Source organism: Scyliorhinus canicula, chromosome 8 (genome assembly GCF_902713615.1).
Source record: "Scyliorhinus canicula chromosome 8, sScyCan1.1, whole genome shotgun sequence".
Taxonomy (NCBI): Eukaryota; Metazoa; Chordata; class Chondrichthyes; order Carcharhiniformes; family Scyliorhinidae; genus Scyliorhinus; species Scyliorhinus canicula.
The window spans coordinates 140,315,565-140,342,234 of NC_052153.1; the positions used below are offsets into that span (position 1 = coordinate 140,315,565).

Genomic DNA, 26,670 nt, shown 5'->3' on the forward strand with positions numbered 1-26,670 from the left:
ACATGACATTGGCAACTTTGCAGGCTTTTAGAGAATCTAGTACAAAACCAAAAATAAATCCATATCTAATCCAACCTGTACAGTGAAGTTCTCCGGTCGGCGACACCAAAATCGTGTTCGGTGATCGGCCGGAGAATCCTCGCTTGTGCTGGAATCAGGGGCGGCACCGCTTTTGCAATGTCACACGCTGACCTCAGGCCCTCCCCCGATTCTCCGCCCCCGGTGGGCTGATTTCCCGACGGCGTGGAACACTTCTTTTTATTTTCGTGAACCCGGCATGGCGACTGCGGACTGAGTCCAGCGCCGCCAGTCAGGCGGAGCCGTTCCGCAGGCAGGAGGAGGCTTGTTGGGGGCTGGGGGCACTGGTGGGGGGGTGTTCCGAGGGTGTCGAGGCTGATTACGGGGGGCAGACTTTGCTGGCCGGGTCCGCGTGTGGCCAGCGCCACGTTGCAGGGCGCCGCCGATTCAGGCCGCCGCCGTGCGCATGCGCGGCTACAGACAATTCTCCAGGCGTATCCTCAGGTAATGCTGCGTGCCTGCTAGCCCCTCACTAGACGGTGGATCGGTGCAGCTTCTATAATTGTTTCACAACCTAAATATTGTTCCCAAGTTTTTTGGTGATCTTTCAAACTGTAACAAGCGCAGAGGAAAAATGTGTTAACAGGAATGTATTTGAAAAGAAAGAAAGAAAGAAAATCGCTTATTGTCACAAGTAGGCTTCAAATAAAGTTACTGTGAAAAGCCCCTACTCGCCACATTCTGGCACATGTTCGGGGAAGCCTGGTACGGGAATTGAACCGTGCTGCTGGCCAGCCTTGGTCTGCTTTAAAAGCCAGCTATTTAGCCCAGTGTGCTAAACCAGCACCTAACAGTTACACAGGGGTTGATTGTATTGTAGCTGCTGCAATGTGGCTAGATTTTGGAAGTAGCATTTTATTTGCAGACTTAAATACCCATCATGCATGGGTGCTAGAATGTTTTTAATATCAGTAATCAAGAAGTTGACTATCCCAGTGAAACATCTGACATTCCAGGTTCAGTATCCAATTATGCCAAGTTCTTCCCCATGCCAGAATAGGTCAAGGCTAGTTGGTCTTGCACAGTTTTTAAAGAGTCACAGTGAAAATATCCACTTGGTGAAATATCTACCGGTAGTGAGACAAATTTAGATAATAAACTAAAAAGATGAGGGGTAAACAGATTTTCTGGAAACTCTCATGAAGATCAACAGACCTGCTTGGGATAAGAATTCTTTACTCACTTCCTCCTTTCAGAAAAGAATGAATAAAACAAAACAGCTTGTGTGCTTATGTGGTCATGCCAAGTAGCAGCGTACCTTGCATTGGTTTATGTTGAAGCTGTCTCAGCAGCAATAGTATAGTGCTATTTAGCATTTTGCTTCAAATACATATCAGTGCACACAGATCTTTGCCCGATCAACATTTTTATAAAAATACCAAGATAAAGATTCAATCACACAGACAGATAACATTATTGGGCATGAGGAGATCAACTGGGTCTGTAGACTGTCCGCAGTCTTAAGGTTCTCAAAGAGTCTTGGCTATTGAACATTTTAAGTGATTGCTACAGTTGGTGTCGAACCTGTTTTGACACAAGCTCTATGGTTAAATGATCAACAATTTTAAGGAAGTTGGATTGTTGTTTCCCGTGTTAACAGATTTGGCAGTACTAGAAATGTGGCAATTATCCAGACAGTAGTTAGACTTTTAAGACATCCTGGCCAGAACACACATCATGGGTTGGATTCTCCGGGAATCGGCGGGGTGGGCAGAAACGGCGCAGTGGAGTGGCGGACCTAAAGTCTCCCAAACACTCTTTGTGGTCAAACAAAGTATTTTTTTTTTATTTTATTTTTTTTTTAAGATTAGCCAATTATTTTTTCCAATTAAGGGGCAATTTAGCTTGGCCAATCCACCTACTCTGCACATTTTTGGGTTGTGGGGGCGAAACCCACGCAGACACGGGGAGAAACGTGCAAACTCCACACGGACAGTGACCCAGAGCCGGGATCGAACCTGGGACCTCAGCGCCGTGAGGCGGTTGTGCTAACCACTAGGCCACCGTGCTGCCCTGTGGTCAAACAAAGTAGTGTGGAATATTTGTTTGTTATCCTCACTGAGGGTCAAAAGATACAGGAACCCTTTAGAAAGTCAAATTCTTTACTCACACTGCATTTATACAAACTGATCTTAGGACATTGTAAATTAACTTCTTTCCTGCATTGATTCAATTGTTTGTTGTTTGTAACAAGATTGAATGAATCTTGAGCGACCAGAGTGGGGAGAAAAAAAAAATCTAAACTATAAGCTAATACAACAATAAACAATGAGAATTTTTCTGGTTCAGGAAACAATAGAATACATCGACTGTCTAAACAGGGAATGAATCTGCAAAACTAGGTCTTAGATCATTGCTGTAACACAGCAAAGTAAGGAATCATTGTGATGGAACAAAGCACGACATTTTAAAAAGGATTACATGCCAGATAATTTTCCTATTGGTTTTTATTCTTTCTAAATTGCACTAAACAAGTACAAATGGAATAGAATGTGGTATTCATAGTGATAGTCAAGTTGGCCTACCGATATTTGGAACGTTAATAGGAACAAGTGAACTCAAGAAATTGTCAGACATTTATATTGGCATTGATATTTTAAGCTACTGAGGTTAAACCCTAACATTATATTACTCGTGTGAATATCAAAAATTGAATTGATCCATCACTAACGTTGTGAAAATGCACCAAAAAATCTAGCGGTCAACTTGCCTGGGAATCATGATGTTCAATCAACTCTGTGTTGCAATTTAGAATAAACACCAACACAAACCACTAGTTAAAAAAACCTTCCTGGAATCAGTTGCAAGTTCTCTTTTTTATGAAACAGGGAATTCAGGTGATTATCTAAAATCAGTTTAATATGACTAGATTTATGCAGGGTGATGTTTTAAAATATTCATATTATAATTATAAGAAACTATTTTGTCATTCCTAGGTTAGATCAGTTTGTCCTTTACATTTTTTGGCATGTTCTCGGTCTGCTTCAGTTTCCTTTTTGCTTGTGTGTTGCACAGCGGCACAATATCACAGTTGTTAGCACTGTTCCTTCACAGCGTCAGGGACCCGGATTTGATTCCTAGCTTGGGAATTTGTGCTGAGTCTGAACGTTCTCCCTGTGTCTGCGTGGGTTTCCTCCGGGTGCTCCGGTTTTCTCCCACAAGTCCCGAACGATGTGCTTCTTAGGTAAATTGGACATTCTGAAATATGCCTCAGTGAACCTGAACAAGTGCCGGAGTGTGGCGACTCAGGGTTTTCACAGTAACTTCACTGCAGTGTTAATGTAAGCCTACTTGTGACACTAATAAAGATATCTCTCAATTTGTAATTTCTGTCTTTGTTATCTTTATCTATTTTTGTTTTTTTAAGTAGGAGGCAGCAATGAGCATTTATGGGAATGCAGCTGTTGCGGGTTGCAGGTTTTTATTTCCCAGAGTGGCACAAGTGAGTAATTCATTTGAAGAGGAACATGGAAATTGCCGGCCATGCAGCACAGAACAGAACAGTCCTGGGGATTAAGTTGCCATGTCAACTGTAATTTTGAGTTATCTCTGAACTTAATTTACAAAAAGTGCAGAAATGAGGTTGATTACCTGTTGTAATATCGGCCACCCATCATAAATTGATTGTTCGATGTTGGAGATATTTTAAATCGTTGAATATTTTCATTTGTCCGAAAATAAAGCGAGTAGTCACCCGGTGTGTTATCCGATGGCCTTACAAGGAAGCCACATATTTGGCCAACTAAATAAAAAATACAAATTAATTATTCTATTTAATACATTTAGTACAATTAATCTTGCAATTAAAAGTTTACTGGAAATAGGTGTGACTGGATGCAACTGATGTATTTGAAACACCATTTTAAATTACAGGGAAAATGTGGCATGCAGTCCACAACAAACCATTCATTCACATTTCCTGTATCCCATTATTTAAAATCTTGTTTTCCAACAACTGGCTCCCATTTCTACCACTTTAATTCCATCATTAATCCTTTTCATTCTGTAAGCTCATCTCTCACATCTTCCTTTCTTTTCCTCATTCTTCTGCAATTCCCCTCAACACTGGCATCTATCTAATAATGGGGAAATTTGCCCACGTGTGTCTTGTACACAAGAAACAGGACAAATTCAACCCACCCAATCACCGCCATATCAATCTACTCTCCATCATTAACAAAGTGATGGAAGGAGTCATCAACAGTGCTATCAAGTGGAACTTACTCAGCAATAACCTGTGCTCGGAATTTAGAAGGATGCGGGGGGGGATCTTATAGAAACATATAAAATTATGATGGGAATAGATAGGATAGATGCTGGGAGGTTGTTTCCACTGGCGGGTGAAAGCAGAACTAGGAGGCATAGCCTCAAAATAAGGGAAAGTAGATTTTGGACTGAGTTTAGGAGGAACTTCTTCACCCAAAGTGTTGTGAATCTATGGAATTCCTTGCCCAGTGAAGCAGTTGAGGCTCCTTCATTAAATGTTTTCAAGATAAAGATAGATAGTTTTTTGAAGAATAAAGGAATAAAGGGTTATGGTGTTCGGGCGTGAAAGTGGAGCTGAGTCCACAAAAGATCAGCCATGATCTTATTGAATGGTGGAGCAGGCTCGAGGGGCCAGGTGGCCTACTCCTGCTCCTAGTTCTTGTGTTCAATATGTGTCAGGAACTGGAGATGGTGTGAGACCCGCATGTAACGTTACCTGGACCAGGGGCAGGTTCCCTCTCCGGTGCACTCACTCACCCTCTGAGGTAATGTCCCATGTCCCCGGTGCTGGGGTACAGCCCCTGGGTGTTCGGTGTTACTTCCAGCAATGTTCGAGCACAGTGTTTAGACATCACTGTCTGATCAATATGCTAGGCAATAACTCCTACATGCTACATGGCACTCTTACCCACGGGGTTCCACTTGGTATGCGTGACGTGCTCACTTAACTACAATTGCCAATTCCAAATTAACAATGGTCTTCAACCGCGCGGCTGGAGGCCTCCGTGGTCAGTGGGAATAATGGGTGGCCGGTGGGGCAGACTGGGGCAAAATGGGTTCACATGATCCAGGGGTTGGCATGGCACACCAGCGGACGATTAGACCAGCCCACAGCCGAGACCATGGATGGCCACCCCCTCTTGCTCTGCCACCCCCACACCCATGGTGGGCCACCCCAACCTGGGCTATGAGCGAAGATGGTTATTCACCTCCTTGGGACCCCAGCAGCAGCCCCTCCGTCAACTTCAAGTGTTTAAAAAGGAGTATTAGTCGATGCCCGCATGACCACTTGCTGGGAAGTCAGTTAGATAAGGGGTCACTCCCATTTGTTGTATGGAGATTGGGCTTAAGTTGTGATTATTGGTTTTTCCCCACACTAAGGTGAGATCCGGATTTCGCCAAGGGGAGCGAGCATGTTAGATCGCAAACAGATTAGCTCCGGTGCGGTTCTCGTTTTTAACCTCTCACGCTCTTTAACAGCCTCATCGTGCTCTCGCTTAAGCACAATGCGGACAATAAGTCACACTCAGTAAAAAGAAAAAAAAAATGATTTCATTAAATCCTGGTATTTCAAAATATACAATTTTTGTTGACAACTTATTGTTGACAAATGCTTGCTACAGAAAGCACAGATATGGGAAATATAATGCAGCAACAGGTAATGTTACATGGAGCCAAGACAGTACTTGGAACTACTGTTAAGAGTGCCACCTACTGTCATTTCAGGAAAATAATATTTAAGTCAACAGTTAAGTGTGGACAGGGATGGCACGGTCATGCAGTGGTTAGCACAGCTGCTTCACGGCACTGAGGACCCAAGTTCAATCCCAGCCCCGGGTCACTGTCTATGTGGAGTTTACTGCTTGGGTCTCAGCCCCACAACTCAAAAATGTGCAGGGGAGGTGGTTTGGCCACACTAAATTGCTCCTTAATTGGGAAAAAAAGAATTGGGCATTCCAAATTTATTTTTTAAAAAGTTAAGTGTGGACAGTTAAAAACTGCAATGTTGAAAATAAATGCTTGCTTGACAGATTTTAAATGGAGCTGCAAAAAAATTAACCCAAATGCTCTCATTCTTAAAAGTTTTTGTACCTATGTTTAGTGCATTTACAGGATAAATAGCGCTGAATTATGCAAGAACTATATTAGTCAATCATGAAAAATGATAAAACTTTAACACAATATGGATTAATTAAGGAAAGCCATTACAGGTTAGGGCGGCACAGTGGTTTGCACTGCTGCCTCACTGCACCAGGGACCCGGGTTCAATTCCAGCCTTGGGTGACTCTCTGTGGGCAGTTTGCACGTTCTCCCCATGTCTGCGTGTGTTTCCTCTGAGTCTCCAGTTTCCTCCCACAATCCAGCGATGTGCAGGTTAAGTGGGGTTATTGGGATAGGGTGGGGGAGTGGACCTAGGTAGGGTAATCTTTTATAGGATTGATGCAGACCTGAGGGGCCGAATGGCCTCCTTCTGCACTGTAGGATGCTAGATTTATTAAGAGTAATGTAGTTGATATGGTACTTGGGACTTTCAACAGACATTTGAAAAATTACTATATAATAAGCTAATTTGCTAAGCTAAAGCGCATGGAATAAGGTAGTAGTGGCAGCATGGACGCAAAGTTAACTGAGTGACAAGAAACATAGTGATGAATGGTTGGATTTTGGACTGGAGGACAGTATACTTTTACTGATCTATATTAATGATGTGTAGAGCACAAATTTCAAATTTGCAGATGACACAAACTTGGAAGCATTGTGAACAGTGAGGAGGATAATGTTAGATTTCAAGAGAACATAGGCTGATGGGATGGGAGGACATGTGGCAAATAAATATAATACCATTTTGGTAAGAAGAAAGAGGAGAGGCAATATAAACCAAAGGATACAAGTCTAAAGGGGGTGCAGAAGTGGAAGAACTTTGGTGTATATATGCTTTGAAGGTGGAAAGACAGGTTAAGAAAGCAGTAAAAAAGGCATATAGGATCGCGGATTTTATAAATAAAGGCATAGAGTACAATTGCTCAGAAGCTCTCGTGAACCTGTGGAAAACACTGGTTCAGTCTCAACTGGAATATTTTATCCAATTCTGGGCGCTGCACTTGAGGAAGCACAAGGAAAGGAAGGATAGGGAGACACTAGAGAGGTGGAGAAAAGATTTATAAGAATATTTCCACAAGTTAAGGATTTACGGATAGATTACAGAAGCTGGGAATGTTCTCCCTCGAGGAGAGGAAGGGAAGAAATTTGCTGGAACTGTTCAAAATCATGAGGGGTCTAAACATGAGGGAGAACATGTTCCCTTTGCTACAAGGTTTGAGAACCAGAAAACAATGATTTAAGATGAAAAGCAAAAGTACCAGAGGCAGAGATAGATTCAGTTGTGCTTTTGAATAGGGAGTTGAATAACTGTCTGAAGAGAAAGAAAACTGCAGGGCTATGGGAAAATACAGGAAAGGCAGACTAGTTGAGTTGCGCTTGCAGAGAGCTGGCCAGGACATGATAAGCCAAATGGCTTCCATCTGTGCTCGAACCATTCTTTGATTCCATCATTATACATGTCTTTTGACAAGATGGACACAGTCCAAGATGTGCAGGTTAGGTGGATTGGCCATGATCAATGCGCGAGAGTGGGCCTAGACAGAGTGTTCTTTCGGAGGGTCAGTGCAGATTCAATGGGCTGAATGGCCTCCGTCTGCACTGCAGGGATTCTATGGACAGACACAAATTAGATTTTAAAATGTTTTAGAAGCACAGAATGATATTGCCACATAATTAACCAACGCTACATATAATAAATCAATACCTGTCATTAGTAGATTATATGCATCTTGCTTTGATATCTTCCCATGAAACCAGCTAGAGAATAAAAATTAAATTATGAAACAAGTTAAAAAAAACATTTTTGCTTTATCATTATTACCTATATAAGCAGAATTAGCTTAACCTTGCAGGCTGAATGATGTGGAAGAGTGCACCACAAATGATGAATGGTGTGTGATGCTCACCTCTGGAATAGCTTACTGATATATTGGAAAGTTAAAGTGCAGTGTGGCATGGCTGCAGGTCACGTGTTACTCACATGGCAAATAATTCAGACACATTTTCTCCAGTTAAGATCGGAGAAATCAGACAGCCTGGACAAATCTTGTACATGACAGACTGCACCCAGGCTCTGCCCTTGACATCCACCAATTTGACTGCTCAAGATTCAAGGTCTGTTTTTTTTTCCCTTCCAAAGAGGCTCGGCTGCATTCTGAAGTTATAATGCTATCTTCACGCACTTATACGTGGCCAGGCAATGTTTGTGCGGGCGGTCAGGGTCGGGCACGTGGCTGCTCGGCTACACACTATTTTTAGTGTCTAGCTCCGCGGTCTGATTCCACCATGGAGCACAGCGCGGCCGCTGGAGGCTGCCGCCGTGCTTACGCGCGGCCTCCGACCCGGAAGTGCTGGGCCCGTATCTGCAGCAAAAACTACTGGCTTTATGCCGGGACCCTGTTAGCCCCCTGTAGGGCTCGGAATATGTTGTCTTTTCACGCCGGTTTTCTGGCATAAAAGTCCACACTTTTTACGACGGCATTGGGACATAGTCCCAATAACGGAGAATCCAGTCAATAAGACATAAGACATATAAGCAGAATTAGGCCACTCTGCCCATCGAGTCTGCTCCACCATTCAACCATGGGTGGTATTTTTCTCATCCCCATTCTCCTGCTTTCTCCCCATAACCCTTGACCCCCTTATTAATCAAGAACTTATTTTTCTCTGTCTTAAAGACACTCAATGATTTAACCTCCACAGCCTTCTGCGGCATGAGTTCCACAGATTCACCAACCTCTGGCTGAAGAAATTCCTCCTCATCTCTGTTTTAAAGGATCGTCCCTTTAGTCTGAGATTTGCTTCTAGTTTTTCCTACATGTGGGAACATCCTCTCCACGTCCACTCTATTCAGGCCTCGGAGTATCCTGTAAGTTTAAATAAGATCTACCTCATCCTTCGAAACTCCAACGAGTACAAATCCAGAGTCCTCAACCGTTCCTCATACGACAAGCTGTTCATTCCAGGGATCATTCTTGTGAACTTCCTCTGGACCCTTTGCAAGGCCAGGACATCTTTCCTTACCATGGGCCCCAAAATTGCTCACATTACTTCAAATGGGGTCTGACCAGAGCCTTATACAGCCTCAGAAGTACATCCCTGGTGTTGTGTTCTAGCCTTCTTGACACGAATGCTAACATTGCATTTGCCTTCCTAATTGCCAACTAAACATGCATGTTAACCTTAAGAGAATCGTGAACAAGGACTCCCAAGTTCGTTTGTGCTTCTGATTTCCTAAGCATTTCCCCATTTAGAAAACAGTCTATGCCTAAATTCGTCCTTCCAAAGTGCATAACCTCACACTTTTCCACATCGTATTTCAACTGCCACTTCACTGCCTACTCACCTAGCCTGTCCAAAACCTTCTGCAGTCCCCTTGCTTCCTCATACTACCTGTCCCTCTACAGATATTGTATCATCTGCAGACTTAACAACAGTGCCTTCAGTTCCTTCTTCCAGAGCATTAATGTATATTGTGAAAAGTTGTGGTCCCCAGTAGACCCCTGATACACACCACTAGTCACTGGCTGCCATCCTGAAAAAGACCTCTTTATCCACACTCTCTGCCTTCTGCCAGTCAGCCAATCCTCTATCCATGCCAGGATCTTACCCTTAACACCATCGGCTCTTAATCTATTTAACAATCTCCTATGCGGAAATCTAAATAAATCACGTCCACTGGTTCTCCTTTGTTTAACTTCCTTGTTACCTCCTCAAGAACTCTCTAACAGATTTGTTAGACACAATCTCCCTTTGACAAAGCCATGCTCACTCATTCCTATTTTATCATGCACTTCTGAGTACTCCACGATCTCATCTTTAATAACGAACTCTAAAATCTTACCAATGACTGAAGTCAGGCTAACGGCCTATAATTTCCCATCTTCTGCCTCCCTCCCTTCTTAAACAGTGGTGTTACATTAGCCACTTTCCAGTCCTCTGGGACTCTTCCTGCCTCCGGTGATTCCTGAAAGATCACCACCAATGTCTCCACAATCTCCTCAGCTATCTCGTTTAGAACCCTGGGGTATAGTCCATCCGGTCCAGGTGACTTATCCACCTTCAGACCTTTCAGTTTACCCAGAACCTTCTCCTTAGTGATGGCCACTACACTCACCTCTGGCCCCTGATTCTGCTGGAGCTGTGGCATCCCACTGGTTTCTTCCACCGTGAAGACAGATGCAAAGTAACTGTTCAGTTTGTCTGCCATTTCTTTATTTCCTATTATTACTTCTCCAGCAACGTTTTCCAGTGGTCCAATATCTAATTTTGCCTCTCTCTTACCTTTTATGTACTGAAAAAAAACTCTTCCTATTTTCTGTTATATTACTAACTAGCTTGCACTCATGTTTCATCTTCTCTCCCCTTTTTCAGTTGTCCTCTGTTCACTTTTAAAGGCTTTCCAACCTCTTGGCGTCTCACTGAACCTCACCCCTTGTATGCTTTTTCTTTTATGCTGTCCTTTACTTCCCTCTTCAACCATGGATGCCTTGTCCTGCCGTGAACATGTTTCCCTCCTTGGGATGAATTTCTGCTGTGCCTCCCGAATAACCCACAAAAACCCCTGCCATTGCTATTCTACTGTCTTCCCTGCTGGGCTCCTTTTCCAATCAGCTCTGGCTAGCTCCTCCTTCATGTCTTTGTAGTTACCTTTATTTAATTGTAATACCGTTACATCTGATTCCCAGCACCTCCCTTCAACTGCATGGCAAATTCTATCATATTGTGGTCACTGCTCCCCAAGGGTTCCTTCACCTTAAGATCCCTAATCAAGTCTGTCACAATACACATCACCAAATCCAGAATTGCCTGTTCCATCGGGACTCTACCACAAGCTGCTCCAAAAAAAATCTCTTAACCATTCCACAAATTCCTTTTCTTGGGATCCTGATTTTCCCAGTCCACCTGCATATTGAAGTCCCCCATAATTATTGTGATATTGCCTTTTTAAATTGATTTCTCTATCTCCTGATTTATTTTCTGCCCCATATCCTGTCTACTGCTAGGGGACCTGTACATAACTCCCATCAGGGTCTTTTAAACGTTGCGATTCCTCAACTCTACCCACAGAGATTCTATGCATTCTGATCCTATATCGCTCCTTGCTATCGATTTAACTTCATTCCTTACTAACAAAGCAACCCCGCCCCCTTTGCCCATCTGCCTGTTCTTTCGATAGGACACATATCCTTGTGTATTAGATCCCAGCCCTGATCCTCTTGCAGCCAAATCTTTGTGATGCCCACAACATCGTACCGGCCAATTTTAATGTGTGCAACAAGCCTATTTACCTTGTTCCGTATACTGTGCGCATTAAGGTACAATACCCTCAGTCCTGAATTGACCACCTCCCTTCTCACACTTGTCATCTTTTTTCTCTGCCTGAGGATCATGTTGTTCTCTTATTTTTGTTCTCTATTACCCCTTCAGTATGACACCTTCTAAGCTAACGCTCTGGTTTCCACCCCTCTGCCGTACTAGTTTAAATCCTCCCGAGTGACACTAGCAAATCTCCCAGCCAGGATAATGGCGCCACTCGAGTTTAGATGCAACCCGTCCTTCTTGTACCGGTCCCACCTGTCCCGGAAGAGATTCCAAAGGGTCCAGAAATCTGAAACCCTCCATCCTACACCACTGGTTTAGCCACGTGTTTAGCTGCACAATCCTCCAATCTCTAGCCTCACTGGCAGGTGCCAGAGGGAATAATGCTGAGATTGCAACCCTAGAGGTCCAGCTTTTAGCTTATTGCCTAACCTCCTGAACTCCTTCTGCAGGACCTCTTCACCCTTCCTGCCTATGTCATTGGTATCAATGTGTACTACTACCTGATGTTAGGATGAGAAAAAGCCCGCAGGCCTATAAGTGAGGAAGTGCTTCCCTGTTAGCATAGCTTTAATATTGAGAGCTTATCTCTTACCACAATGCGATTGCAAAGAGGCAAGCAACTGCTACTGAAGCTCCACCTCTGACTGCTGAAATCACTATTCATGGGGAAGTGGTATTTGTTCTTGCTGAAACAGGGCTAATAATCCAGCTGCCTGAAGTTCAGTTCAAATACCACCATTACTGCGGGAAGAAATTAAATTACTTTTTTTTAAACTAGGAAAGATGCTAATGAAACAACTAGATTATTATAAATAACCATCTGGTTCACTCTTCCTTCAGGGAAAGAAATCAGCCGTCCTTGCACAATCTGGCCTGCATGCGAATCCAGACCCACAGCAATGTGGTTGACTTTTAAATGCCCTTTGAAATGGCCTAGCAAGCCACTTATTTGTATCAAACAGCTACAGAAAATTTGAATAGCAAAACTGGAAAGGCACACAGCATTGATGGCATCAGAAACGATAAAGTCACACCTACCCAGTTGACCTTGCAAAGTTATCCTCATTAGCATCTGAGAACTTTTGCCAAAGAAATGCCTCACAGACTAAACCAATAGACTAACATAGTCATCTTTACCGAATCGTAGCGTACAGTCAATGTCCCAGTCTTCTCAATCACTATTCCTGGTTCTGCTATGCCAAGGGAGAGAAGACAGGGATTATAAACTCTGAGAAGAATAAACTGCAAGGCTGGTGGGACAGTATTTAACTCAATAATCATTTGTGGGACTCAGCAAAGTGATCAGGTGCAACTGGAAGATTGAGTTTAGGGAACACATGTTTGCTCTGTTGAAGAAACAACTGAGCTTGGATAACATTTTTGCATATATTGGAGTGAGAAACATAAAGTGAATGCTCAGAAATTTGCCAGAAACAAACCACTTGCAACTGTGCTAGTGCAAAGTGAGAGCCTGTGTCAAGTTAGTGGTAACATACTTCACTGATTTACGTGGCTGTCAGGATATTGCTGGGTAAGGAATAATGAGAATTTGAATTGTCTTACATAGAACATAGAACAGTGTAGCACAATACAGGCCCGTCGCCCATGATGTTGTGCCGACCATTTATCCTAATCTAAGATGAACCGAACCTACACCTCTTCAATTTACTGCTGTCTTCTTGAGTTTGTGTGGAGATGTTGCCAACGTTTTTGTCTGGTGTAATATAGTTCATTTTTCTTGTTTCAATAAATATTTTAATTCTATCGATGTTCCTGTGAATTTGTTCAATAACTTTCCTCCATGATTCCTAAACGATTTTTGGATCCATCAAGCCAGGTTTCACTCTGGGACCTGACTTGGCCAATTTTGAAAAAAGCTGGGATTGTAACAAGGGGGAAAAGTCTACTTGATCAGGCCCTCATCGATCAACTTATCATGGATAAATCTGTCTACGGCAATATTGGTAAGTGATTACCGCACAGCTCTTTTAAAGACCAAGACCCACCTTCATGCTGCGGAGACCCTCCATTAAGCTCTGTGGGATGGATTCAGAACAGATACAGCAGTACAAAATTAGGCATCCAAGAAGCACAATGGGCCACCAACAGCAAGACTGTATTCAACCATAAGCTATAACCTCAAGGCCTTGCATATCTTCCATTGTGTCATTACCATCAAGTTAGGGGCCCAACCTCAATTCCATTGGGAGCATAGCACCAGGCATACCTAAACAGTGAAAGCAACAGACTAAACAATCCCACAATTCACCAATCAGATAAAAGCTCTGCAGCCCTCACACAGCCAATGATAGACAATTAAACAATTAACCAAAGTAGGGGACTCCACAAACACAAGTTCATCCTCCGTGATGGGGGAGCCCAGCAGCTCAATACAAAAGGCAAAGCTGAGCATTTGCAATCAGCTGCGGCTAGAATTGCCATGTGGATAATTCAGCTTGACCTCTTCCTATGGTTCCCAGCATCACAGATACCAGTCTTCAGTCAATTCAATTGACTTTGCATGATGTTAAGGAACAGATGAAGGCACTGGATGCAGCGAGGAAAATGGGTCCTGACAACATCCCACTGTAGTACTGAAGACCAGTGCTCCAAATTAGCTACACAGAGGCCAAGCTGTTCCAGTAGCGATAACATTGGCATCTACCTGACAATGTTCTGTTGATAAAATTAGGACAAAACCAATCAAGCCAATTACTGCCCCATCAATCTACTCTCAATCATCAGCAAAGCGTTGGAAGGTATTGTCAACAGCTGGCACCTACTTAGCAATAGGTTGCTCACTGATGCCCAATTTGGATTCCAGGTCCAACCATCTTAACTGCTTCATCAATGACCTTTCTGCCAACATAAGGTTAGGACCTTTTATCCAACATAAAGATAGAAGTAGGGATGGTGACTGATGATTTTTGATGATTGCAAAGCATTCAATGCCATTTGCAACTCCTCAGATACTGAATCGGTCAGTGTCTGCATGCAGTAAGATCTAGACAATGTCCAGGCTTAAGCAGATAATTGGCAACTAACATTTGTGCCACACAAGCTTCGGACAACGACCATCTCCAACAAAAGAGAATCTAACCATCTCCCCTTAAGGTTCAACAACATTGCCATCACTGCATACCCCACCATCAACACCACGAGGGCTCTACTCTTTCTCTGATTGTCCTCTTCCCATTGATATACTTTCAGAATATCTTGGAATTTTTCCACTTTTACCAGCCAGATTTTTCTCATATCCTCTCTTTGCTTTCCTAATTGATATCTTGAGATCCATCCAGCACTTTCTGTACTCCACGAATGTCTCCGCTGATTTTTATAATAATCTTTATTAGTGTCACAAGTAGGCTCACATTAACACTGCAATGAAGTTACTGTGAAAATCCCCTCGTCGCCACACTCCAGCAGCTGTTCGGGTATACTGAGGGAGAATTCCAGAATGTCCAATTCACCTAACAGCACATCTTTCGGGAGTTGTGGGAGGAAACCAGAGCACCCGAAGAAACCCACACAGACACGGGGTGAACGTGCAGACTCCGCACAGACAGTGACCCAAGCCGAAAATCGAACCCAGGTCCCTGGCGCTATGAAAAGAACAGTGCTGACCACTGTGCTACTGTACTGCTCCCCTTGTTCTTGCTGAAAGCCTCTCTTCCTTCTCATCGTATCCCGAATATCTCTCGTCATCCATGGTTCTCTGGGCTTGTTACTCCTTCCTATCATTCTAGAGGAAACACGGTGGGCCTGTACTCTCCCAATTCCCCTTCCGAATGCCCCTACTGTTCTTCTGTAGACTTCCGCAGAAGTAGTTTAGCCAGATCCTGCCTTATTTTAGTAAAATCTGCTCTCCCCCAATCCAAAACTTTTTGCAACTTGTCTATTTCTTTGTCCATAACAAGCTTGTACCATCTTGTGGTTGCTATCACTAAAATGCTCCCCTATCACCACCTCAACCACCTGTCCGGCTTCATTCACCAAAATTATGTCCAGTTCTGCACCGTCCCTGGTTGGACGCTCTACATAATGACCGAAAAAGTTCTCCTGTATACATTTTAAGAACTCCACTCCATCTAAGCCCTTAACAGTATGATTATCCCAATTAATTTGGGTAAGTTGAAATCACCAAATATAATTACCCTATTAGAACATAGAACATAGAACGATACAGCGCAGTACAGGCCCTTCGGCCCTCGATGTTGCACCGACATGGAAAAAAACTAAAGGCCATCTAACCTACACTATGCCCTTATCATCCATATGCTTATCCAATAAACTTTTAAATGCCCTCAATGTTGGCGAGTTCACTACTGTTGCAGGTAGGGCATTCCACGGCCTCACCACTCTTTGCGTAAAAAACCCACCTCTGACCTCTGTCCTATATCTATTACCCCTCAATTTAAGGCTATGTCCCCTCGTGCTAGCCACCTCCATCTGCGGGAGAAGGCTCTCGCTGTCCACCCTATCTAACCCTCTGATCATTTTGTATGCCTCTATTAAGTCACCTCTTAACCTTCTTCTCTCTAACGAAAACAACCTCAAGTCCATCAGCCTTTCCTCATAAGATTTTCCCTCCATACCAGGCAACATCCTGGTAAATCTCCTCTGCACCCGTTCCAAAGCTTCCACGTCCTTCCTATAATGAGGCGACCAGAACTGTACGCAATACTCCAAATGTGGCCGTACCAGAGTTTTGTACAGCTGCAACATGACCTCATGGCTCCAGAACTCAATCCTTCTACCAATAAAGGCCAACACACTATAGGCCTTCTTCACAACCCTATCAACCTGGGTGGCAACTTTCAGGGATCTATGTACATGGACACCGAGATCCCTCTGCTCATCCACATTACCAAGAATTTTACCATTAGCCAAATATTCCGCATTCCTGTTATTCTTTCCAAAGTGAATCACCTCACACTTCTCCACATTAAACTCCATTTGCCACCTCTCAGCCCAGCTCTGCAGCTTATCTATGTCCCTCTCTAACCTGCAACATCCTTCCGCACTGTCTACAACTCCACCGACTTTAGTGTCGTCTGCAAATTTACTCACTTACTATTGTTATTATTTTTACACACCTTCGCGAATTGAGCACATGTGTGCACCTCAATTTCCCGCTGACTATCTGGGGGTCAATAATAAACACACAACAATGCGGCTGTCCCTTTTTTATTTCTAAACTCTACCCACAAGGCTTCATTTTGATGCCCCCTCCAAGATTTCATTTCTCCTTACTGCAGAAACTGACTCCTTAACAAATAATGTAATGCCTCCTTGTCTTTTACCCCCTCCTCTGTCTCGCCTGAAGATTCTATATCCTGCGTCGTTGAACTGCCAATCCTGCCCCTCCATTACCATATCTTACATATTACAATTCCTCGTGTTCCTTAACACATCCGTTTTGCCTGTAACACTCCTGGCATTAAAATAGAGGCCTTTCAGCCTTGCCTTACTCGTTTGAAACTTAATACAGCTTGTATTTCCTCTGACTTGATAGCTTTACTGTATTATGCTGGGTCCCTATTCGGCTAACGGTACAAGTCCCCTCCCCCTGATGAATTCGTTTAAACTCCTCCCAACAGCACTAGCAAATCCGCCGGATGCTGGTCCTGCTCTGTTCAGATGTAGACCGTCCCACTTATACAGGTCCTACCTTCCCCAGAAAATGCTCACTCCACCCCCACCTTCCCCAGAAATGCTCCCCCGCCCCACCTTCCCCAGAAATGCTCCCCCCCACCCCCACCTTTCCCCAGAAATGCTCCCCACACCCCCACCTTCCCCAGAAATGCTCCAGCCACCTTCCCCAGAAACGCTCCCCTCACCCCCACCTTCCCCCGATGCATGCGTCCCCTCCCGCCCCCACGTTTCCTAGAAATGCCTCCCCACAGGCTGCTGTTTGTGGCCTGCACTCCATGGGGGAACCAGCCTCCAAAATGGAATACCGATTTGGTCACTTCTACCGATACTGTCATAGAACATAGAACATAGAACAGTACAGCACAGAACAGGCCCTTCGGCCCTCGATGTTGTGCCGAGCAATGATCACCCCACTTAAACCCACGTAACCCAACAATCCCCCCATTAACCTTACACTACGGGCAATTTAGCATGGCCAATCCACCTAACCCGCACATCTTGGACTGTGGGAGGAAACCGGAGCACCCGGAGGAAACCCACGCACACACGGGGAGGACGTGCAGACTCCACACAGACAGTGACCCAGCCAGGAATCGAACCTGGGACCCTGGAGCTGTGAAGCATTGATGCTAACCACCATGCTACCGTGAGGCCCCACGGTACAAGTCCCCTCCCCCTGATGAATTCGTTTAAACTCCTCCCAACAGCACTAGCAAATCCGCCGGATGCTGGTCCTGCTCTGTTCAGATGTAGACCGTCCCACTTATACAGGTCCTACCTTCCCAGTCATGGACAGATGCATCTGCAGCAGACAGGTTGGTGAGGATGAGCTCAATATGTTTTCCCTCCTGTTGGTTCCCTCACCACTGCTCAAGTCTAGCAGCTATTTCCATTCCGACTCGGCCAGCTCAGTCTGTGGTGGTACTACTGAGCCACTCTTGGTGATCGACATTGAAGTCCTCCACCCAGAGTATATTCTGCACGCTTGCCATCCTCAGTGCTTCCTCCAAGTGGTGTTCAACGTGTAGGAGTACTGATTCACAGCTGATGGTGGACAGTACGTAGTAATTAGCAGAAGGTTTCCTTGCCCATGTTAACCTTCATGGGGTCCAGAGTTGATGTTGAGGACTCCCAGAACAACTCCCTCCCAATTGTAAACCACTGTGCTGGCTCTGTCTTGTCGGTGAGACAGGACATACCCAGGAATGGTGATAGTGACGTCTGGGACTTTGTACGGCATGATTGTGAGGTGTTTTTTATTTGTTCTTGGGATATGGCCAGCATTTGTTGCCCATTCATAATTGCCCATGAACTGAGTGGCTTACTCGGCAATTTCAGTTGGGGGGCAGTTAAGAGTCAACCGCATTGCTGTGTGGGTCTGGAGACGCATATTGGCCAGACCGGGTGAGAACGACAAGATTTCCTTCCCTGAAGGACATTAGTGAACCTGATGGGTTTTACGACAATCAGCAATGGTTTCATGATCATCATTAGACTTCTAATTCCAATTTTTAAAAAATTTAAATTTCACCATCTGCCCCGGTGGGATTTGTACCCAGGACCGAAGAGCATTAGTCCGGTCCAGTGACAGTACCACTATGCCACCACCTCCCCATATTTCAGCATATGACTAGTCTATCAGACAGCTCTCCCAACTTTGGCACAAGCCCCCAGATGTTCGTAACGAGGACTTTACAAGGACCACAGAGCTGGGTTTGCCGATGTAGTTTCCGGTGCCCGAGTCGTTGCCAGGTGGTCCATCCGGGTTCATTTATTTTTTGTATTTTTGTAGCAGTTGAATACTACAGAGTGGCTTGCTAGACCATTTCAGAGGGCATCCAAGGGTGCCTTGATCATTATCCTGGGTCTCTGCATTACGAGTCCAGCAACAATACCACTACACTACTGCCTCCTCTATGGGAGTGAGGTTAATTTCTATGCTGAACAAAAGGCATCCCATCTCTGAAGTCAGGCACCACCCCAGTGATGGTGTAACCCTCCCCTCTCAGTCACCTAAGGAACAAATGCCTACTTAAGTTACTCTGTTCTTCTTAAATACTTCTAGAAAACTCTTACTGTTATTTATATTACTAACTAGCTTTCTCTCATATTCTAATTTTGCCCTCTTTACTTATTATTAGGTCAGTCAGTCATGGATGGTTCTTAAAATCTGACTACTGATCTTCCACTAATTGTTGCAGATTTGTACAGTATTCTTTCAAACTGCTATTATCCTTAGCACCCTGTTCACCCATGGCTGATGCATTCTTCACAAAAGGTCTTTCCTTTCTCACTGAGATAAATCTTTGCTGTGAGTTATTAAATGACTCCTTAAATAATTTTAAGAGTTTGTTTTAAATGAAGCAATTTGGACCATTGGAGTTTCTTCACTTTCTTCCTGCTGTTCCTGTACTGAAAGTGAACTGCAATTAAATTAAAGAACAAAAAATCAAAATCTTACATTTTTCCTTCATGTGGATCTTCTTCACGGTCCTGCAAACACAATCAAGATTAGATATTCAAACAAAATGTATGAATTTGTACCTGTGGAAAAAACACAACACATCTTGAATATTTCTTCATAAATTTGCAGCACTCTGAAGGTCACAGGACAAATTTGTTTAAGGTATAATTCCAATTTTGTGGGCCTGACTTAACTGGTCAAACTCTAGCCTAATCAGAGGCTGCTTCGTAATAAAAGAGGGAAAGGTGATTCCTGAACGATTGATAGTTAGCCCTCATCAAGAATAGCAAGAATCAGGGGCGGGATTCTCCGGGTATTGGCGGGGTGGGCAGAAACAGCGCAGTGGAGTGGCGGGAACCACTCGGCGTCGGGCCGCCTCAAAGGTGCGGAATCCTCCACACCTTCAGGGGCTAGGCCGGCATTGGAGTGGTTTGCGCCCGCCGGCCGGCGCGGAAGGCTTTTGGCGGCGCGCCAGCCGGGGCCGAAGGGACTCCATCGGCCGGCGCGGGAGCACCTGCTGACATCATCCCCGCGCATGCGCAGGAGTTCATCTTCGCGCCAGCCATTGCTGAGGCTTACACGGTCGGCACGTAGGAATAGAGTGCCCCACGGCACAGGCCTGCCCGCGGATCGGTTGGCCCTGATCGCGGTCCAGGCCAACGTGGGGGCAGCCCCCGGGGTCAGATCACCCCCCCCCCCCCCCACCCCCCCAGAGGACCCCGGAGCCACCCTACGCCGCCAGGTCCCGCTGGTAAGGGACCAACTCCAATTTACACCGGCGGGACCGGCATAGAACGGGCGGGACTTCGCTACAATGTCAAAAGAAATGAAATTGCACAGTAACCCAGCATCGACCTAGGCACTGGAATGACAATGCATGAGACACACTGCCACCTGCGTTCTCCTCCAAACCACACATTAGGTGGACTTTTCTGGATCCGCCGCTAGGATTGTGTGATCCACCAAAACTTTTGGCTGGGTTGCTGAATCTCCTGCGGTGGATCCCACCACGGTGGGGCCAGAGAATCTCAGCCATTAACCTAACTTGGAACTACATCGCTGTTCCTACATGGTCACTGGGTCAAAATCCTGGAACTCCATTCTGAACAGCAGTGTGGATATACTACACCGCACAGACTGCAGCGGTTCAAGAAGGGGTGGGGGGGGGGGGGGGGGGGGGGGGGGCGCGCACCATACAGAGAGATGACTGTTGTGGTGGGAACACCAGAGCCCTTGGTAGCTCTAAATTTGCTGATAGGCTCATATGAGGCTCTGATTGATGGACTCCCCTTCAGAGTGGGAAAACAGTTTGCCAGACGTCGAGAGGTGGTGGAGTCTTAAGCAGTTCAGACAACGATCTCCTAAATCGGGGTGAAGTCTCTGAACTTTCATTGAGTAAAGATGTGTCGCAGCAACCAGGTTTCTTGCATTCAGTCTGACAGGCAGCCTGAGACAAAAGTGAAGTCGTGGAACTAACATCAGGGTGCAAGTCTGCAAAGCTTTCAGCAAGGCGAGGAGACTGGCCAATGGCCGTCAAGGGGAACAGCATGGCAGCTCTCAACCTCCAGGCCAGAGCCGAGAAGAGCGGGTGGGCAACCAACCAAAACGAACAGAGCCCACCAGGCCAGATGGCCAGCAGCAGCAGCCAGCCAGGAGCACACACGGTCATCAAGGGTAGAGCCCGGCCACTCTGGTGAGAGCAGAGAGATGAGCAGAGCAGCAGTCAGGAGGTGCAAAGGCGGCAAGGAAAGTATGGATATTGTATCTCGGGGAACCGGAAAGCAGTAGCCAATGGCAGCAGGTCTGATTGTGAGAGGGCTGGGCAGCAAGCAGCATTTCTTTCTTCTTGTTGTTTTTTGCATGTTGAATTTAATGCCATTTTTGGTGTCAGTCATTCCTCTCTCTGATCAACTGTGGTGTCTTTATGATACCCGGTTTGCCTTCCATCGGCATCACAGCTTTCCCGAAAATTATTGCCAGCAGCTAGTTACTCTGGTTACTCCGGCCTCATCCGTATGGGCAGCACGGTAGCACAGTGGTTAGCACAGTTGCTTCACAGCTCCAGGGTTCCATTTTCGATTCCTGGCTTGGGTCACTGTCTGTGCAGAGTCTGCACATTCTCCCAGTGTCTGCGTGGGTTTCCTCTGGGTGCTCCGATTTCCTCCCACAGTCCAAAGATGTGCGGGTTAGGTGGATGGCCATGATAAATTGCCCTTAGTGTCCAAAAGGTGAGGTGGGGTTACTGAGTTAAGGGGATAGGGTTGAGGTGTGGGCTTAAGTAGGGTGCTCTTTCCAAGAACTAGTGCAGACTCGATGGGCTGAATGGCCTCCTTCTGTGCTGTAAATTCTATGATTCATAAATTCTTTTCACAATTTCCAAAGACTAGCCCCCCCCAACAAATTTATAAGCTTTGGCGGCACGGTAGCACAATGGTTAGCACTGTTGCTTCACAGTGCCAGGTTCCCACGTTCGATTCCCACTTGGCTCACTGTCTGTGTGGAGTCTGCATGTTCTCCTCGTGTCTGCGTGGGTTTCCTCTGGGTGCTCCGGTTTCCCCCCACAAGTCCCGAAAGACGTGCTTGTTAGGTGAATTGGACATTCTGAATTCTCTCTGTGTACCTGAACAGGCGCCAGAATGTGGCGACTAGGGGATTTCCAAAGTAACTTCATTGCAGTGTTAATGTAAGCCTACTTGTGCCGATTATAAAGATTATTATTTTAATTGTGGCTGCTTTTGAGCAGTTTAGACAATCAACTGCTTTTGCCAAGGAGGTTTCACACGACAGAAGATTATGAAGACTTATTCGTGAATCATTGAAAGCAAGACAAATCATCCCCAGTCAATATGAAGAAACACTATGAATCTGGCAGTCAAAAATGCAGAAATTTGAAGGCACGATGACAAAGCTAGACAAAAAGGCAGTTGGTGCTTTACTTTAAAAGGTTTGAAGTATTGCGCAGTGCCCAAACTGCACATTCATTCTGAACAGCCACAAAAGATTTTGGTGACTTGTCTAATGACTTCGACCTGCCGATTTCTGCAAACAACACCTCGCCTGAAAAACTTGAACAAGATATGGACTCTGAATGGGAATGGAACTACAAGAGTTGTTGAAGGGAGGGAAGAAACCTACCCTGAGGACATTGCTTTATGACCAAAATCTGTTCCACCAGTATGATTGAATATGTTGGAATAAATAGACCAGAGAAGACAGGTAACATGGAAAACCCGAGGCCAAAAGCAGTTTAGAAGTCTTCATGAGACCCATTTTCAGATTGTGAAGAGAAATGGCATGACTGAAGTGAATAATAGGTTGATTTTTTTCAGAAACCTCTAAGGCAGTCTTCTGTTATGTTTGCACATTATTCCCTGACCCTAGTAAAGAGAAACAATAATTTTTCCATTGCTACTCTAACTGGGGAAATGTTGGAAGAAATGTTGCTGCTCATGAAACGTCCAAAAGTCATATTAAGGCTGTGAGCATTCAGTCAAAGATGCAAATTATGGAAGAATTGGCTCTGTGTTATCGGCTCAGTTTGAAAAAAAGTGTTCTTACTGGAGGAAAGTGCTGAGACGTGTTGTTGCCACAGTCAAACTGTCTTCCTTGGGACTATCTCCAAGAAGAGAAGTCATCAGTGTCAAATCGAAAAGGTCATTTTTAGCCTGCCTTGCATATCCTAGTGAATTTGACAAGTTTCTCAAAGAGCATTTGAAAAGTTATCAATATTGTGGCTCAGGGAAGACCAACATTTTAACGCACAGAACCAATGATGACTTCATCACTATGGCACAGCAGCTCAGAAACCAATTGTCTAATGATGTCAAAGATGCCAAATACTATTCCGTAATAGTTAATTCAGCACCAGGTGTGAGTCATGTGGACCAATTGAAATTAATTTTAAGATACATGACCAGCGATAGTGAAGTTTAGAGCAATTTGTTCGTTTTGTCCAACTACAATACCACAGTTCCCAGTGTCTGGAGACAACAGTTTTGGATACAATTTCAAATTTAGGTTTGAATATCAAAAATTGTCAAGGGAAGAGTTTCGATAATGCCGCAAAGATGGCAGAAAATATTCAGGTCTACAATCAAGATTGAACAATGCAAGCCCCGTGCATTATACATTTCATGTTCCAGTCACCCCTTGAGTTTAATCTTCAACGCAGCAGCTGAATTGTGTACGGCAGCTAAACATTATTTTGACTGTGTTCAAAACTTCTATGCCTTCTCTTTAGTTTCCACGCATCGGTGGAATATGCTGCAATCACACTTGAAGCATGGAAGACATTTGATGGTCCGCTCGTGCAGATGTTGTTCTGGCTTTGAGCCTGAACTTTGCCAATATAAAGGAACGTTCATCAGACAAAGCCACATCAAATTCAGAGAAACCACTTGTGAAAGCTGAAAAAAATCTTCAGCAGTGAAGTTTGAAAAGTACAAAATTGCAGCTTTTACTGTATTGTGGAACCGTTTACTTCAAATAATTATGCTGTCAGCAAATCGCTGCAAAATGTTGCTACAACTTTAATGAATGCTTCACAATTGCTAGCCTCAGTTAGATTTTGTCATGGAAGTTCGAAATGACTATACCTCAGTGGAAGCAGAGACACCAACATAACAAAGAATACAGGTCTCTCTGATGATGAGAAGCATACAAGACACAGGAAGTTATTTTAAATTAAACTCGAGACAATTAAATCACTTTAAAAGGGAAAGAGAACCTCACGGCGCTAAGGACCCAGGTTCGATCCTGGCCCCGGGGTCACTGTCCATGTGGAATTTGCACATTCTCTCCATGTGTGCTTGGGTCTCACCCCTGCTACCCAAAGATGTGCTGGGTAGGTGGATTGGCCACACTAAATATCCCTTAATTGGAAAAAAATGAATTGGACACTTTAAATTTATTTTTTAAAATAGGAAAGAGATCATCTTTGAAATTGTCAATGTTATTTGTGACACAATAGTGGTGCAATTGTAGACTAAAATAGAGAAGAAGATTGTTGAATTATTTTGTATGCTTTTGACAAAGTTTGGATGGGAATGCCAAGAGCCACTGCAGTAAGAGATTAATTGAATTCTACCCGGAGGACATAGACACATTATTAGTGAAACAATAAAGTAATTTCATCAATAATGATGAACTCTCTGCTTGCAGACAACAAGCTGATTTGTACATGATGGTATGCAGGCAACCTTTTCCAAATGTCGAAACATAACAGAAGACTGCCTTAGAGGTTTCCGATAAAAAAAACAACCTTTTTGTCATGCCATTTCTCTTCACTCTCAGAAACTGAAACTCATGTAGACTTTCAAATTGAACTTCAGAAAGTCTCTTCTTCCTCTTCTGGACAATTAAAGAATGCAATACTGCCAAACAGTTGCCAGCAAAGCCACTGATATTAGATTTGGACTGGACATTCCACTTCATTGGAGTATTTGCTCCTGCACTGAACATTTTCTGGCTCATTCTGGCCTACAGAGGCCTGCAGTGATATCATCGGCTGATTTCTCCATCACGTTGCTCATCAGCCAATTATAACAACACCTTTCCCAATAAAACAACCACCCCCTAACAGCTAACAGTGACCAGATCCTTGAAATGTAATACAAGTGGACGCCATCTACAGTTGAGTTCGTCAATCAGTCCTCTCATCATGAACTTAACCATCTTCAGGTACAAAAACTCCATCAAATCACCCAGCCACAATGCGGCACTGGGAGCCACGATGCGGCACTGGCGGGTGGTGTCGCCTCCCTACAATTCAGCAGAATCTGCTGCCAAGCCAATGAGGCAAAAGCCAGAGCATCTGCCATCATACCCATCATCAATTCCCACTGGTCCAATACCCCAAATATTGTAACCAATGGACAGGGCTCCAAATCTACTTCTAAAATTGCCGATTTGGTGTTAAACAAAGGCCCCCAGAAACCCACCAATATGGGTCAGGACCAGAACCTTTGCGTATGGTTCGCAGGTCCTCTCGGGCACGGCACAATGAATCTTCAACACCTTCAAAAAACCCAACTCATCCTGTCCTTGGTGAGGTGTGCTCTGAACACCACCTTGAACTATCTCAAACTTAACCTTGTGCAGGCTGTTGCAGCATTCACCCTGCGGAGAGACTCATTCCACACCTCCTCCTCCAAAATAGGACCCAGCTCCTCCTCCCACAAAACCTGCTCTTCCTCCATGATCCGACCATATATCCCGGAAGTTCTGCCATCCTCTGACCCTGCACATGATAGAATCCTTTCCAGCAACAAGGTGTTGGCGCCACCGGGAATGTCGGGAACACTCGCCGGACCCAGTCACACATCTGAAAGTACCTCAACATAACCTCACCCCAAGGACTGCTTTCTCTTTCAGCTTCTCCCAGTCAGCAAACTGCCCCTCCAAAAATAAGGCCTATAGCCTCTCCAGTCTCTTACCTTTCCACCACCCAAACGTGGCATCCAGTTTCCCCGGCTGGAACAAATGATCCTCACAGATCAGGGACCACCTTGACATTCCTGCACCAACAACACAAACCCCAGATCAAACCCAAACTTCTCCAGAACCGTAAACAGGTATCTCCATTCAACCCCAAAGGCCTTTTCTGCGTCAAAAGACACAATTACTGTGGCTCTGGCTGCACCACTGGTGCAAGAACCACATTGAGTAATTGCCTCACTTGCTGCCTTTCACAAAGCCTGATCCTCCCCCACAACCTCTGGGAGACATGGCTCCAACCTTCACGCTAACAACTTAGCTAGAGGACGGCCCATACAACTCAGACTCCGCAGTATCAGGAGACTGCCTCAACACCTCCGGAAGGGAAACTCGTGCCAATGAATCATTAAAATCCCCAACACCAATGGGATCAACTGATCCACAAACTTCTTAAACGATGGGCAAAAAGGCAGCAATCCTTCTTCTCATACTCGTATACCAACCTCTTTCCCCACCGCAGCTGATGCATTACCTGGCCCATGGACAACAGGTCAAACGGCATTTGCAGCTTCTCCCTGCATGCCCAAAAATCTGGCATGAAATGACTTGCATTCAACTATCCACAA

At 44.7% G+C, this 26,670-nt stretch overlaps 1 protein-coding gene across 1 annotated transcript in view; it reads right to left on the reverse strand.

Moving 5' to 3' along the window:
- rasa1a (RAS p21 protein activator (GTPase activating protein) 1a) overlaps positions 1–26,670 on the reverse strand; it is a 285,109-nt gene that overhangs the window by 164,324 nt on the left and 94,115 nt on the right. Inside the window, 3 exon segments of the mRNA XM_038805349.1 lie at positions 3,670–3,820; positions 7,871–7,923; positions 19,607–19,638. Of these exon segments, the coding sequence (XP_038661277.1) occupies positions 3,670–3,820; positions 7,871–7,923; positions 19,607–19,638 (236 nt within the window).